The sequence below is a fragment of the Ranitomeya imitator genome, chromosome 2, assembly GCF_032444005.1.
Source record: "Ranitomeya imitator isolate aRanImi1 chromosome 2, aRanImi1.pri, whole genome shotgun sequence".
Lineage (NCBI taxonomy): Eukaryota > Metazoa > Chordata > Amphibia > Anura > Dendrobatidae > Ranitomeya > Ranitomeya imitator.
Window position 1 is genome coordinate 448,404,046 of NC_091283.1, and position 17,503 is coordinate 448,421,548.

Consider the following 17,503-nt stretch of genomic DNA (forward strand, 5'->3'; position numbering starts at 1 on the left):
ATAGTAGGCTACAAATATTGGCCCCCGGCCGTCGGCTTTCCCCCTCTGGCGCAGAAAATTGTGCGGGAGTCCATGCCGTTTATCTTTTTAATTAAACGCTTATTAAGGCCTCTTTCACTCTTGCATCGATACGAGTCCGTCGCTATGCGTCGGGCCGACGTACCGGCGCAAGTTGTGAAATTTGTGCACGACATGGGCAGCGGATGCAGTTTTTCAACGCATCCGCTGCCCATTCTGAAGTCCGGGGAGGAGGGGGCGGAGTCGCACATGCACGGTGGAAAATGGCGGGCGCGACGGCCCAAAAAACATTCACTTGAACGTTTTTTCGTGCCGACGGTCCGCCAAAACACGACGCATCCGATGCACGATGGGCGCAACGTGTGGCCATCCGTCGCGATCCGTTGCTAATACAAGTCTATGGGTAAAAAACGCATCCTGCGAGCACATTTGCAGGATCCATTTTTTTTCCACCGGATCCGTTTTTTTCTCATAGAGTTGTATTAGCATCGGATTGCGGCAGATGGCCACACGTTTCATCCGTTTTTTGCAGGATCCGTCAAAAAAGCTGTTTCCGCCGGACGGAAAACACATACAGAGGAAGGGTTTTTCTGTCCTGAGAAAAAACGCACAGTGACGGATCCAGCAAAAAAAACGGATGAAACTGAGATGTGAAATGATGAATCCGGCCTCCGAATCCGTTTTTTCATGCATGTTTCCATTCAAATCATGCACATTTTCCGTTTATTTATTTATTTCCAAAAGCTGCATCAAAACAGCACCAAAAACCTGCATCAAAAACTGCACCAAAAACAGCACCAAGATGCGCCAATTTATTGTTTTGCTTAGGTGCGGATTACATGCATTTTTTATGCATTTCCACCTCAGAAATGTGCGTTCTTTACATGCTGATTTTTCACATCTAATGTAAGTCTATGGGGAAAATCCACATAGAAAACTCACAGTACCAGCAAGAGAAATGGACCTGCTGCGGATTTAAAATGCACCGCAGATCAGTTTACGCTGAGTAAAAAAAAAGCACAGAGGGCAGGAGATGTCTATAAATCCCTTTGGTGAAAGTGTAAGACACAGTTTTTATGCAGCAAAAATATGAAACATCAAAAACAGACTAAAAGATTATCGTGTGAACTTAGCCTCAGGGATAAAGGGACAGAATGACTGTTGATTTTTTCAAAATCTGCACCAAAAAGCGCGGGTATTAGGTTTTGCAGCATTTTTTGTGCCAAAACCTGATTAAATGGAATGAGATTTTTTTGCACTCAACTTTATCAGCATGCACAAGAGACAAAACCACAGCAAGAAAAACCAAGCAAAGCCTGATTTTTTTTCTTCAGCTTCTTTCCTGCCAAGAGAGCAGGTTTTATTGCAGAAAAAAAACACTGAAAAAACACCTAGTGTGAACATACAGGTCCTTCTCAAAAAATTAGCATATAGTGCTAAATTTCATTATTTACCATAATGTAATGATTACAATTAAACTTTCATATATTATAGATTCATTATCCACCAACTGAAATTTGTCAGGTCTTTTATTGTTTTAATACTGATGATTTTGGCATACAACTCCTGATAACCCAAAAAACCTGTCTCAATAAATTAGCATATCAAGAAAAATTTCTCTAAACGACCTATTACCCTAATCTTCTGAATCAACTAATTAACTCTAAACACATGCAAAAGATACCTGAGGCTTTTATAAACTCCCTGCCTGGTTCATTACTCAAAACCCCCATCATGGGTAAGACTAGCGACCTGACAGATGTCAAGAAGGCCATCATTGACACCCTCAAGCAAGAGGGTAAGACCCAGAAAGAAATTTCTCAACAAATAGGCTGTTCCCAGAGTGCTGTATCAAGGCACCTCAATGGTAAGTCTGTTGGAAGGAAACAATGTGGCAGAAAACGCTGTACAACGAGAAGTGGAGACCGGACCCTGAGGAAGATTGTGGAGAAGGACCGATTCCAGACCTTGGGGAACCTGAGGAAGCAGTGGACTGAGTCTGGTGTGGAAACATCCAGAGCCACCGTGCACAGGCGTGTGCAGGAAATGGGCTACAGGTGCCGCATTCCCCAGGTAAAGCCACTTTTGAACCATAAACAGCGGCAGAGGCGCCTGACCTGGGCTACAGAGAAGCAGCACTGGACTGTTGCTAAGTGGTCCCAAGTACTTTTTTCTGATGAAAGCAAATTTTGCATGTCATTCGGAAATCAAGGTGCCAGAGTCTGGAGGAAGACTGGGGAGAAGGAAATGCCAAAATGCCTGAAGTCCAGTGTCAAGTACCCACAGTCAGTGATGGTGTGTGGTGCCATGTCAGCTGCTGGTGTTGGTCCACTGTGTTTCATCAAGGGCAGGGTCAATGCAGCTAGCTATCAGGAGATTTTGGAGCACTTCATGCTTCCATCGGCTGAAATGCTTTATGGAGATGAAGATTTCATTTTTCAGCACGACCTGGCACCTGCTCACAGTGCCAAAACCACTGGTAAATGGTTTACTGACCATGGTATTACTGTGCTCAATTGGCCTGCCAACTCTCCTGACCTGAACCCCATAGAGAATCTGTGGGATATTGTGAAGAGAAAGTTGAGAGACGCAAGACCCAACACTCTGGATGAGCTTAAGGCCGCTATTGAAGCATCCTGGGCCTCCATAACATGTCAGCAGTGTCACAGGCTGATTGCCTCCATGCCACGCCGCATTGAAGCAGTCATTTCTGCCAAAGGATTCCCGACCAAGTATTGAGTGCATAACTGAACATAATTATTTGTTGGTTTTTTTGTTTGTTATTAAAAAACACTTTTATTTAATTGGATGGGTGAAATATGCTAATTTATTGAGACAGGTTTTTTGGGTTATCAGGAGTTGTATGCCAAAATCATCAGTATTAAAACAATAAAAGACCTGACAAATTTCAGTTGGTGGATAATGAATCTATAATATATGAAAGTTTAATTGTAATCATTACATTATGGTAAATAATGAAATTTAACACTATATGCTAATTTTTTGAGAAGGACCTGTAGCCTAATGATTATCCCCACAATGATGCACCGTGCACCTGAACTCGAACAGTCATTCTGTGCTGACAGTGTCCCTTTAACCCCGTTCTGACATCGGACGTACTATCCCGTCGAGGTGGGGTGGGCCCCTATGACCACGGACGGGATAGTACGTCCAGCGCGATCGGCGGCGCTCACGGGGGGAGCGCGGCCGATCGCGGCCGGGTGTCAGCTGCCTATCGCAGCTGACATCCGGCACTATGTGCCAGGAGCGGTCACGGACCGCCCCCGGCACATTAACCCCTGGCACACCGCGATCAAAGATGATCGCGATGTGCCGGCGGTGCAGGGAAGCATCGCGCAGGGAGGGGGCTCCCTGTGGGCTTCCCTGAGCCCCCCGCAGCAACGCGATGTGATCGCGTTGCTGCGAGGGTCTTACCTCCCTCCCTGCCTGCTCCAGACCCGGATCCAAGATGGCCGCGGATCCGGGTCCTGCAGGGAGGGAGGTGGCTTCACAGAGCCTGCTCAGAGCAGGCACTGTGAAGCAGCCTGCACTGCTATCAGATCGGTGATCTGACAGAGTGCTGTGCAAACTGTCAGATCATCGATCTGTGATGTCCCCCCCCCCCCCGGGACAAAGTAAAAAAGTTAAAAAAAATTTTTCCAAATGTGTAAAAAAAAATAAAAAAAAATATTCCTAAATAATGAAAAAATATATATATATTATTCCCATAAATACATTTCTTTATCTAAATAAATAAAAAAAAACAATAAAAGTACATATATTTAGTATCTCCGCGTCCGTAACGGCCTGACCTATAAAACTGGCCCACTAGTTAACCCCTTCAGTAAACACCGTAAGAAAAGAAAAAAAAAACGAGGCAAAAAACAACGCTTTATTATCATACCGCCGAACAAAAAGTGGAATAACACGCGATCAAAAGGACAGATATAAATAACCATGGTACCGCTGAAATCGTCATCTTGTCCCGCAAAAAACGAGCTGCCATACAGCATCATCAGCAAAAAAATAAAAAAGTTATAGTCCTGAGAATAAAGCGATGCCAAAATAATTATTTTTTCTATAAAATAGTTTTTATCGTATAAAAGCGCCAAAACATAAAAAAATGATATAAATGAGGTGTCGCTGTAATCGTACTGACCCGAAGAATAGAACTGCTTTATCAATTTTACTAAACGCGGAACGGTATAAACGCCTCCCCCAAAAGAAATTCATGAATAGCTGGTTTTTGGTCATTCTGCCTCACAAAAATCGGAATAAAAAGCGATCAAAAAATGTCACGTGCCCGAAAATGTTACCAATAAAAACGTCAACTCGTCCCGCAAAAAACAAGACCTCACATGACTCTATGGACCAAAATATGGAAAAATTATAGCTCTCAAAATGTGGTAACGCAAAAAATATTTTTTGCAATAAAAAGCGTCTTTCAGTGTGTGACGGCTGCCAATCATAGAAATCCGCTAAAAAACCCACTATAAAAGTAAATCAAACCCCCCTTCATCACCCCCTTAGTTAGGGAAAAATAATAAAATATAAAAAAATGTATTTATTTCCATTTTCCCATTAGGGCTAGGGCTAGGGTTAGGGCTAGGGTTAGGGCTAGGGTTAGGGCTAGGGTTAGGGTTAGGGCTAGGGTTAGGGCTAGGGTTAGGGCTAGGGTTAAGGTTAGGGCTAGGGTTAGGGCTACAGTTTGGGTTGGGGCTAAAGTTACAGTTAGGGTTTAGATTACATTTACAGTTGGGAATAGGGTTGTGATTAGGGTTAGGGGTGTGTCAGGGTTAGAGGTGTGGTTAGGGTTACCGTTGGAATTAGGGTTAGGGGAGTGTTTGGATTAGGGTTTCAGTTATAATTGGGGGGTTTCCATTGTTTAGGCACATCAGGCGCTCTCCAAAAGCGACATGGCGTCCGATCTCAATTCCAGCCAATTCTGCGTTGAAAAAGTAAAACAGTGCTTCTTCCCTTCCGAGCTCTCCCGTGTGCCCAAACAGGGGTTTACCCCAACATATGGGGTATCAGCGTACTCAGGACAAATAGGAGAACAACTGTTGGGGACCAATTTCTCCTGTTACCCTTGGGAAAATACAAAACTGGGGGCTAAAAAATAATTTTTGTGGGAAAAAAAAGATTTTTTATTTTTACGGCTCTGCGTTATAAACTGTAGTGAAACACTTGGGGGTTCAAAGTTCTCACAACACATCTAGATAAGTTCTCTGGGGGGTCTAGTTTCCAATATGGGGTCACTTGTGGGGGGTTTCTACTGTTTAGGTACATTAGGGGTTCTGCAAACGCAATGTGACGTCTGCAGACCATTCCATCTAAGTCTGCATTCCAAATGGCACTCCTTCCCTTCCGAGCCCTCCCATGCACCCAAACGGTGGTTTCCCCCAACATATGGGGTATCAGCGTACTCAGGACAAATTGGACAACAACTTTTGGGGTCGAATTTCTCCTCTTACCCTCGGGAAAATACAAAACTGGGGGCTAAAAAATAATTTTTGGGGGAAAGATTTTTTTTAATTTTCACGGCTCTGCGTTACAAACTGTAGTGAAACACTTGGGGGTTCAAAGCTCTCACAACACATCTAGATGAGTTCCTTAGGGGGTCTAGTTTCCAAAATGGTGTCACTTGTGGGGGGTTTCTACTGTTTAGGTACATTAGGGGCTCTGCAAATGCAATGTGACACCTGCAGACCATTCCATCTAAGTCTGCATTCCAAATGGAGCTCCTTCCCTTCCGAGCCCTCCCATGCGCCCAAACAGTGGTTCCCCCCCCCCACATATGGGGTATCAGCGCACTCAGGACAAATTGGACAACAAATTCTGGGGTCCAATTTCTCCTGTTACCCTCGGGAAAATATAAAACTGGGTGCTAAAAAATAATTTTTGTGGGAAAAAAATTTTGTTTTATTTTTACGGCTCTCCATTATAAACTTCTGTGAAGCCCTTGGTGGGTCAAAGCGCTCACCACACATCTAGATAAGTTCCTTAGGGGGTCTACTTTCCAAAATGGTGTCACTTGTGAGGGGTTTCTACTATTTAGGTACATTAGGGGCTCTGCAAACGCAACATGGCGTCTCATCTCAATTCCTGTCAATTTTGCATTGAAAAGTCAAACGGCGCTCCTTCCTTTCCGAGCTCTCCCATCCGCCCAAACAGTGGTTTACCCCCACATATGGGGTATCAGCGTACTCAGGACAAATTGTACAACAACTTTTGGGGTCCAATTTCTTCTCTTACCCTTGGATAAATAAAAAAATTGGGGGCGAAAAGATAATTTTTGTGAAAAAATATGATTTTTTATTTTTACGGTTCTGCATTATAAACTTCTGTGAAGCACTGGGTGGGTCAAAGTGATCACCACACCTCTAGATAAGTTCCTTAGGGGGTCTACTTTCCAAAATGGTGTCACTTGTGAGGGGTTTCAATGTTTAGGCACATCAGTGGCTCTCCAAACGCAACATGGCGTCCCATCTCAATTCCTGTCAATTTTGCATTGAAAAGTCAAACGGCGCTCCTTCCCTTCCAAGCTCTCCCATCCGCCCAAACAGTGGTTTACCCCCACATGTGGGGTATTGGCGTACTCAGGACAAATTGTACAACAATGTTTGGGGTCCATTTTCTCCTGTTACCCTTGGTAAAATAAAACAAATTGGAGCTGAATTAAATTTTTTGTGAAAAAAAGTTAAATGTTCATTTTTATTTAAACATTCAAAAAATTCCTGTGAAGCACCAGAAGGGTTAATAAACTTCTTGAATGTGGTTTTGAGCACCTTGAGGGGTGTAGTTTTTAGAATGGTGTCACACTTGGGTATTTTCTATCATATAGACCCCTCAAAATGACTTCAAATGAGATGTGGTCCCTAAAAAAAAATGGTGTTGTAAAAATGAGAAATTGCTGGTCAACTTTTAACCCTTATAACTCCCTAACAAAAAAAAATTTTGGTTCCAAAATTGTGCTGATGTAAAGTAGACATGTGGGAAATGTTACTTATTAAGTATTTTGTGTGACATATCTCTGTGATTTAATTGCATAAAAATTCAAAGTTGGAAAATTGCAAAATTTTCATAATTTTCGCCAAATTTCCGTTTTTTTCACAAATAAACGCAGGTACTATCAAAGAATTTTTAACATTGTCATGAAGTACAATATGTCACGAGAAAACAATGTCAGATTCACTGGGATCCGTTGAAGCGTTCCAGAGTTATAACCTCATAAAGGGACAGTGGTCAGAATTGTAAAAATTGGCCCGGTCATTAACGTGCAAACCACCCTTGGGGGTAAAGGGGTTAAATAATTTTAAATGTGATAGATCAGACTTACAGATGTGGTGATGTTTTAGATTTTTTTTATGGTTAAAGTGGAATTATTAAAAAAATTTATATTATTCTTTTAAACTTTCTATGGTACACTTTTTTTTTCAGTTGCTTGATCACTTGAACTATACATTACATTATGTATGCTTAGACCACAGTCACACATTCAGTATTTGGTCAGTATTTTACCTCAGTATGTGGAAATTAAAACCAGGAGAGGAACAATTAGGCCGCCGTCACACATGCGAGTTTTACGTGCGTAAGAGCGCATAATCTACGTACGTAAAACTCGCTAAACATACGGCACCATGATTCTCAATGGGTCTAGTCCTTTTAGGCGTATATTACGGATCCGTGTTATACGTTCCTCTACGGCCGTACAAAATCGCAGCATGCAGCGTTTGTCAGCGTATTGCGCAAAAAAAACGCCAATGCAAGTCTATGGGAGAGCGTATAATACGGAATGCATACGGACCATGCGTGTGCATTGCGAGAAATACGCACCTCACTGGCAGATGTCCTGAACTTTCGAAAGCCATCAATCAGGCAGGTGAGACATGCTAATTAGCTGAAAAAGCCAGACAGTGAACCCGGAAGTCTGCTGCACGCCTCCACGGAGTGAGAGATTCAGCATGGCCCGCATAATTAATGTTGACATGCTGATCATTTTGATCCAGGAGAGGCCAGAAATCTGGGACCAAAGAGACCCCAACTATGCCAACAGGGCAGTAAAACAAGCTGCATGGAGGAGCGTGTGTGGGTCCCTCTTCCCCCAGTATGACCAGCAGCCACGTGCGGCCCAGCGACAAATAAGTAAGTACACCCATGTTTGCAATGTAATGTTCTTGCTAAACAGCAGGCCCTTACTACTTTGAATTGCTAAACCTTAATTTATTAATTCATCCTTAAAGTTATATATATCCAAGCAGTATATACATGGTGCTGGATATGATAAATGGATTTGATTAAGGTTTAGAACAGGTGTTCCCTTAATAACATGGTTTTCCAGTAATTTGTTTTTCTGTGATAGAGGTTAGCTGACTCTGTCCTTGTGGCCTTTCTTCCTAATTTGTATTTTTTTGAGGAAATTCTGGCTTAATGTGAGCCACAAAAGCCTCTTTCTATGCTACATTGCAATCTGTGTACTCCATTACACCTTGTGTGAGCACTCTGCATAATGGTCTAAGCAATGTGTGTATTTTTTGTTGTTTCAGTGGATGATGTTACAACAAGGTGGCGGAGTATCCGGGACCAGTATAGGAGGGAGAGGCAGCAGCGGGAGAGAAGTGGAGCCGGGGCCCCTCCTAAAAAAAAAAAATACATCTACTTTGACCGCCTAACCTTCCTTAACCCCAGCATGGACCTCAGGCCGTAAGTAAAAACATCTCAAAATGGGTTAATTTTTGAATGTTGAGAGATGATTCCAAAAAACATAGTAACTGGTCAAATTTATCTTTGCAGAACTCAGTCTAACCTCACTGACAGGGAGACAGGGTCGGACTCAGAACTGGTCATTGACCCAGTTGGAGAAGGTGAAGAGGTGGCTGGTCCATCTGCTGCTCCCTCCTGCGCAAGACCTACAGCATCTTCATCATCTGCCCACCCAGCTCCAGCTGCTTCTGAAGAAAACCCAGAGGGCCCACAGTTCTCTTCTGCAGCAGCAGCACCTAGCCAGGATGACCCTGGTAATAGCAGCAGCCCAACTGTTGCCCTGGACCGATCCCCACAGGCTGCAGTCAGACCCCAGCGTGCACGACGCAGGAGAGAGCTTCGCCAAAGCAGGCAAAACGTGGATGCTGGGGTCATGAACTATTTGGCCCGGGTTCGAGAGGATGATGGGGAGGAGGGATTCACACGGAGCCTTGCCCAGTATTTACGCTCCATAGAGCGGGAGTTGAGGCTTCGTTTGAGAGGGTGTTTTCAGATCCTTATTGACGCATGCACCCCCCCAAATAACCCATACAATCTGATGCAGATGATTGAACAGTGGCAGATGTCACCTGAAAATATTCTGCGGCCTCCGAGACTACAAGGCCAGCATGCGCACCAAGGATCTGAAGCACCCCCTCCACGTCAGCCAACACCTCCACCCCAACCACCAACTAACCAACAATGGCAACATCAGCACCATATTGCAGGATATCATCAACCATCCCAATATGGCCACTTGTCCGCACCCAGTGCTGGAGGCTGGTCCCAACCTGGGTTTGGACAATATGGTCATTTTGGGTTGGGGTATGATTCCCGCACATATGGGCTGCAACATCAGGGTTATCTCCCAAATCCAGGCCCCACTCATCAAAGTGGCCAGCATCAGAGCAGGCAGAATTTCCCGCAAGCCACTATAACAGCCGCACAGGCTGCTGGACAATTGGGCCTGCAAAGGCCATCTGATGGTGACCCAGACCAATCCACTTCTCCCCTTCCTACGTACCAGGACTTGTAATGTTGGGTACAACTTTTTTTTAATTTGTTTAAGACATTTGGTTTGGTTTGTGCTTAAAAAGCAAGCTGTAATGCTTTTATTTTACTTTGTTGTTTTTTTTTTGTTAAAAAAAAGCTGTTCTTTTTTGTGCACAAAGATTGGTTATGCCAAAACAAACAAAAAAACCAAAAACAAGTTTAAGAAGTAAAATTGCCTTTACTTAACAAAAAACTATGTATGCACTCTGTTCATTCTTCTTAACTCACACACACATGATATGATCAGAACCATATGTCAACAAATTAAACACAGCAGACATATTTTCAAACTTGATAATGGCAAAATTTAGGTACATAAATAATTACACATGCAAAATTGCATAGTCTTGCCAGGGAGTGGCACCCTGAGGAGTCAAAAAATAATTGGTGAACACATCCCGAACTTTTAGGCCAGAAAGGGGACGTCGCCGAGGAGGGACATATGGGGGAGGCCTACTATGATTGGTCATGACGTGATTTTGCAAATTAGTAGACAAACAATCATGTATTCTGGTGAAATTATGTAGAATTACACAGGCTTTGATCACTTCATTGATTGAAGCCTCACTCAGCTGAATTGCAGACTGAAGAACACGCCATTTGGCTACAAGAATCCCAAAGGCGCACTCAACCAGTCTCCGTGCCCTGGTAAGTCTCAAATTAAAAACCCTCCGCCGGTGGTCAAGGTTGCGCCTGGGGTAAGGCCTCATGACGTGCCTCGTCAGTTGGAAGGCCTCATCTCCAACCAAAACAAAAGGCACTGCTTCCGCATTGGAGCCTGGGAGTTGTTGTGGTGGTGGGAGGTTCAACTGGTTGTCACGTAGCCGGCGACCCATTATGGACGAATTGAAGACCCTAGAGTCTCCAGTTCGGCCATAGGCCCCAATGTCTACAATTATAAACCTGTAGTTGCTGTCAGCAACTGCTAACATAACTACAGAGAAAAACTGCTTATAATTGTAGAATTGGGAACCAGAGTTCGGCGGCTTACGCACCCTGATATGTTTCCCATCCACAGCTCCAATGCAGTTAGGGAAGTCACAAGTATTTTGGAATCCAGTGGCGATTTTGAGCCAATCATCCATTTTTGGCTCTGGCATCACAACTTCGTTAAGTTTCAGCCATATTTGGGAACAGGTTGTCCTAACAATGACTGAAATGGTAGAACGCCCAATGAGAAACTCCAGGTGTAGACCCGCATAGGACAAGCCTGTGGCCAGGAAGCTGAAAAACAAGGAAAACAAAATAAAGGAACATGAGGAATATGAAAACAGGACGAAACACAAGTGTCTAGTAAATTTTCTCTGTGATTATTGAGTAAGCAAAAAGGGACATTTCACAGTATTACTATAATCAAATATTAAACACATTTTTAGAAATGTGCTTGTGGCCTCATGTCTAAGTTAAGGAACTGAAACATAGTAGGACAAAACACATTGGCCAACACAACAAAATCTAAAAGGTCTAAATACATACCGTAAGGTTAGGAGCAGACGCTCCTCAGCAGAGATGGCTTTTCTCATCCAGGTGTCCTGATAGGTGAGTCCAGGACGTAAGATCTCCAGCAACATGTCAAAAGTCCTGATGGACATGCGAGTATACAGGAAAAATTTGTCTGGATGGGCCCTCAAAGATGAATAGAGTCTCTGGAAATGTCCTTTACTCGGGCGTTGGGTCAATAGAGGATGGACCCACAATCTTTGTCTCCTCCTTCGCGGATCTGCATTGACCGTATATGGCTGGCCAAAGCGACGAGACAACACCCAGTGAAGCAACACCCGCTGAGTTGTGCTTAAATACACATGGTCAGACATGTTTGGGAGCTCCAAGTACCACAGCCAAAATATGCTTGAGAACATATAGGGCATATGGGAGGGGTACACCTGTTGTCGAGGGCTTAAATAGTGTTGTTAATGATGGTTTAAATGATTTGCAGGCCAGAAAACCGTTAAATGTCCATTTTGGAATGGTGCGTGGTAAAAACGCCATACGGATCACATACGGATTACACACGGACCAGTACATGCGCAAAATACGCGACCACACCTAGGCGACGCAAGAACTACGGAGAGAGATTACGGAGACATTTTGGCGTATCACGCGCGTATTACGGACGTAGAAAACGTACCGTAATGTCTTACGCCAAGTGTGACGCCGGCCTTAGAGGAAAAGTATTAGGCTATGTGCACACGTTCTGGATTTTGCTGCGGATCCACAGCGTTTCCGCAGCTGCGGATCTGCAGCAGTTCCTCATGAGTTTACAGTACAATGTAAACTTATGGGAAACCAAAAACACTGTGCCCATACTGCGGAAATGCAGCGGATTATTTTCCGCAGCATGTCAATTGTTTGTGCGGAATCCGCAGCGGTTTTCCATCTGCTCCAACAGAAAAATGCAGATGGAAAACCGCAGCAGAATCCGCATTAAAAACTGCGATAAATCCGCAGCGGATTTTTCTACGTGTGCACATACCCTAATAGAAACACGTCGCCACTTCTGCATTTATCACCCACTGCTGGTTTTGGCTACAAATACTGAGGTAAATAAACTCACCAAATAGTGAATATGTGATTGTGGCCTAAGGGAACAAAAAATTCTTCTTCTGGAAAAGAAAAAAAAATCATCGAAGTACGAGCATCTCCTGCAGTAGTTTTGGTTTGAAATATTTGTGTTTTTTTTCCAAAGCCCCCTATAATCCGAGTGAACTTATCCTTACGGTATGTGCATATTATGTCTTTAAAACAAACACACCCGCTGAGGTTTTCCTGAGAGAAACCTTATAACGACAAAGTTGGTTGTCTTTTTCGTGAAGCAGCTTGGCTGGCAATGTTATAATCGGTTTCAAAAAACAGCCAGCAGGTAAAAAGAGTGACGACCATTTCTGTGGCGTTTTCCGCTAGGAAGACGCTCTGTAATTTATAATACAAGTCAATGGGAAAGCTCATACTGATGTAAAATACTGAATGTGTGAACGTGGCCTTACTTGGTATTGTAGCATATAAGACACCTTTACCATGTACCGTATGTACTCGCCTATACCACTGCTAAAGAAAGACGTACAAGGCAAATATCTCAGCATCTTTATTAATACATCGAATATAAAAGTCATAGACAACACAGGCATAGCACACTAATGCAGACACATAAAATGGGGAGACACCTGGATAAAACATACACTGGGAAATTCATTGCCTACCACAAGATGACTGTGTATAAGGCTCATGCAGACGTCCCGTTGTACACCGCCTGAGCACGGACCGCAATGCACGGACTGTCCTCGGCTCTCCTGACCCAAATGTGACAGCCTTATAGAATTATATGACACGGTCACACTCAGGTCGGAAGTCCCACAGCCAGTCCGTGGATTGAGGTCTGTGCTTGGACCGACCCTGTTACACAGACATCTTTTTTCTTCTTTTTTATTTTTATATAGCGCTAACATATTCCGCAGCGCTTTACAGTTTTTGCACACATTATCATCACTGTCCCCGATAGGGCTCACAATCTAGAATCCCTATCAGTATGTCTTTTGAATGTGGGAGGAAACCGGAGTGCCCGGAGGAAACCCACGCAAACACGGAGAGAACATACAAACTCTTTGCAGATGTTGTCCTGGGTGGGATTAGAACCCAGGACCCCAGCGCTGCAAGGCTGCTGTGCTAACCACTGCGCCACCGTGCTGCCCATGGCAACAATGGCTGCGGGATGGGGGGGGCATACCTGCAACCAAATCAAGACATCTGCTTGATCTCTAAGGGCAAAAAAACCCCCATAAAATGTGCCCTGTCAAGGAGAAAAAGTTTAGGAAATTGGTCAATAACATAAAACTAAGAAACATAGGATGTGACCCAAATTAAGCATCCAAGAAAGGCTGATAAGTAAGAGTCTCACCTCAAAGAAGCAGTACTGCAGTCAAAGTGAACAAGGTAGAAAGGGGGCTAGGATCATGGGGACACGAGCTCCATTACCGCTTCTAGGAACTTCCACTGCATGATGGTGGTCACATTGCACTCTGTTTGCTCTGCATTATCCTCTGCTAAATGGTTCCTGGCCCCGCACCACCTGGCTGGCCAGTTACTGCTCATTTGTGGCCCTGCATGGCTTGAGACCTCTCTTTCACAATGGGCCTTGCATATAAGTTAGGCTGTGCCTACCTAGTCGCTTCCACTCCAGTGCGCGCCATTACTAGGCCTCACCCGCCTCCACAAATCCTACTGCTAAGAAGGGCCTCATTTCCCAAGCACTGGATGCACCACACTAAGCCTAGGAGACTGCTTATCTGCATTGTGCCCAGCAGACGCAGACTAAGGCTGCCGTCACACTAGCAGTATTTGGTCAGCATTTTACATCAGTATTTGTAAGCCAAAACCAGGAGTGGGTGATAAATACAGAAGTGGTGCATATGTTTCTATTATACTTTTCCTCTAATTGTTCCACTCCTGGTTTTGGCTTACAAATACTAATGTAAAATACTGACCAAATACTGATAGTGTGACGGCAGCCTATCTCCAAAGCTGCATGTAGCTTGTGTCAGACACATAAAGGGCCCATGTTCTGTACCTGCACAAGGGCCTTCTTCAGTCTGTGTCCGCCCCTGACCTGCAGATATAGTGGTCTGCAGATAGTGTTTACATCTTGTTTAGCCAGCTTACTGAAAGCACGGATACACAGAGAAAGTGAATGTATATCTTCCCTGCAGTCATCAGGGCGGTGCACACAGCAGTTACAGTCACCACGCAATATACGGTGTGTGCCTGTTACCAATTCCTCTATTTTTTTTTAATACATTTTATCTTGCTTTTTGACACTGCAGTTTTTGTCTCTTTTGCCTCTCCTACTACACCTCACCAACAAGTCAGGGGCGCCTCACTGATGAGACCGTCCTAGTACTTTGAGAAGCACTGATTTAGTGTACTAAACATTATGCACTTGTTATCTTCTGATCCCCCACAAGATGGCGATCTGCTCATGTCTTTTCACCTACATTGTACAGTATATGATGGAGGCTTGAAATATTCTTCTGTCTGCATAAAAAATTGAATCAGATCCTGTCAGAAGTAAACAGAGAAATGCGCCCAAACCTATCGTATAGAACAGGCTTTCATCTGATCATGTGCAATACTGTCTGCTGAGCTGCTGTATCTAATCATATCATGTAGATTGTGAGCCCTCGCGGGCAGGGTCCTCTCTCCTCCTGTACCAGTTGTGACTTGTATTTTTCAAGATTATTGTACTTGTTTTATTATGTATACCCCTCCTCACATGTAAAGCGCCATGGAATAAATGGCGCTATAATAATAAATAATAATAATAATATCATGTGTAAAAATGGTGAGGTGCATCTAATATCTCGTGATAGTATCTGCTGCGCTGCTGTTTCGTAGTACTCAAGCGTGATATACTGCATCTAATATGTATGTCTAGCTGCAGTATCTAAGCCTGTCGTGGGTGATACTGTCTACTCAGCTGCTGTCTCTAACCACATCCTGTGTGATCCTGTCTGCTGACTTCTAATCCTATAATGCGTGATACTGTATGTTGTGCTATGTATCTAGTCTTGTCAGGTGTCATATTGCTTACTAACATGCTGTATCTAATCCTATCATTTGTGAATCACACACTTAGGTAGGAAAAAAGGATCATCCCTGCGCTGCCGCAAGAAGAATTCCTAAAATTGTAGAGGTTTCAACGTGGTTTAGTGTACGCGTTTCAGGGTTCAGATGACCCCTTCATCAGGACATACCACAAATATTTTGGAATTCTTCTTGCGGCAGCGCAGGGATGATCATTTTTTCCTACTTAAGCGTGTGTTTCAATCAGGTCCTGCACTGACCTGTGGATCTGCAGCAGCCGCCATTAATATACTGTATGTCCTTCCTTCAATCTCACCAGGTGAGTAGTTCTCTTGGTGGGCAACTTTGTGTAACGTTTGATAAGACCCTATTTGCGCTTTTGTGTCTCCCTCTTTTCTCTGTCTATCATTTGTGAATATGATACTGTGTACTGAGCCACTGTGTCTAATCCTGCCATGTATGATACTGTCTTCTGTGCTGTGTATCTAATCCTATATAATATTGTCTGCTGAGTTGCTGTATCTAATCTTATCATGTATGGTACTGTCTTCTGAGATATGTATCTAATTCTACCTGATACTGTCTGGCTGAGCTATGTATCTAATCCCATCATGTGTGATACTGCCTGCCAAACTATGTATCTAATCCCGTCATGTATGTTACTGTCTGCTGAGCTATGTATCTAATCTCGTCATGTGTTGTACTGTCTGCTGTGCTGTACATCTAATCCTATATAATATTGTCTGCTGAGTTGCTGTATCTAATCCCATCATGTGTGATGCTGTCTGCTGAGATGTGTATCTAATCCCACATTGTGTGATACCGTGTATCTGATGAAGTGACGCTTTGTACAGCAGTCCCAGCAGAGTTGATGCTGCGGGGGTTTGGGAGCAGTGATGTCCTATGATAAATCTTCTTGGCACGTTGTCCATTAGCCGCTTATATTCTCCATCGGATTTTACGTTCATGGATTCATCACATTTTCTCCCCATTGAGACCAGTTTTCTAATTTGTTTCCAGGGAAACAAAGATCAAATATCAGGCGTCAAGTAAGGAATGTATATAGGTGTTCAGTGTATTTAACCTTGTTTATAAATGGACACGGAATAACAAGCGCGGCGTATGAAAAGGCAGAATGCGGGGACAGCGGGGGAAGGCGAGCGCTGCACATAAATGGGGTCACTATAGAAGAAGGTCATCCATTAGAAGCTGAAAGGAGCGCTGTACATAGAATATATTGACACATAGATCCGCCATCATTTGGGCTACAGCCACGACAGTTCTGGACCCAGCGCAGTACAAGTGTCCACAGCCCGGTCTTCCTCCTTACATGTTCCTTCCAATTAACCCAACAAAATGACATTTGTGTGAATATGGGATGTGTGGACCGCCACTACTGCAGCCGGATCCAAAATAGGCCTGATCATGTGTTTGAACATGGATAGAAATAACAGAAAAACTGACCGGCACATCAAGAACTAGTCTGAACAGGTGCATACCAAAAAAATCAGCTTATACAGTACAGACCAAAAGTTTGGACACATCTTCTCATTTAAAGATTTTTCTGTATTTTCATGACTATGAAAAGTGTACATTCACACTGAAGGCATCAAAACTATGAATTAACACACGTGGAATTATATACTTAACAAAAAAGTGTGGAACAACTGAAATTATTAGGTTCTTCAAAGTAGCCACCTTTTGCTTTGATGACTGCTTTGCACACTCTTGGCATTCTCTTGGTGAGCTTCAAGAGGTAGTCACCGGAAATAGTCTTCCAACAATCTTGAAGGAGTTCCCAGAGATGCTTAGCACTTGTTGGCCCTTTTGCCTTCACTCTGCGGTCCAGCTCACCCCAAACCATCTCGATTGGGTTCAGGTCTGGTGACTGTGGAGGCCAGGTCATCTGGCGTAGCACCCCATCACTCTCCTTCTTGGTCAAATAGCCCTTACACAGCCTTTTGGTCTGTACTGTATATAAAAAAAAAGGAAAATGGTTGCACTCAATTGTGTCAATGTGAAATGCATTAATTTGATTCCTGGTAGTAAGTTTCCTAAGGGCCGTCTGTTTAATTTATCTGTGCCAGAGCACGCCGCTATGCGGAGTTATATAAAG

At 43.6% G+C, this 17,503-nt stretch overlaps 2 protein-coding genes across 2 annotated transcripts; one reads left to right on the forward strand and one right to left on the reverse strand.

Moving 5' to 3' along the window:
• Positions 1 to 7,982: 7,982 nt before the first annotated feature.
• Positions 7,983 to 9,796, forward strand: LOC138664391 (uncharacterized). The gene is made up of 3 exons (XM_069751047.1): positions 7,983 to 8,163; positions 8,565 to 8,721; positions 8,812 to 9,796. The coding sequence occupies exons 1-3, from the start codon at positions 7,983 to 7,985 to the stop codon at positions 9,794 to 9,796; spliced, it is 1,323 nt and encodes a 440-aa protein (XP_069607148.1).
• A 60-nt stretch (positions 9,797 to 9,856) lies between these two features.
• LOC138664392 (uncharacterized) lies at positions 9,857 to 11,973 on the reverse strand. Its single transcript, XM_069751048.1, has 2 exons — positions 11,290 to 11,973; positions 9,857 to 11,037 (listed from the first exon to the last, which is right to left on the reverse strand). The coding sequence occupies exons 1-2, from the start codon at positions 11,679 to 11,681 to the stop codon at positions 10,137 to 10,139; spliced, it is 1,293 nt and encodes a 430-aa protein (XP_069607149.1). The 5' UTR covers positions 11,682 to 11,973; the 3' UTR covers positions 9,857 to 10,136.
• Between the last annotated feature and the right edge of the window lie 5,530 nt (positions 11,974 to 17,503).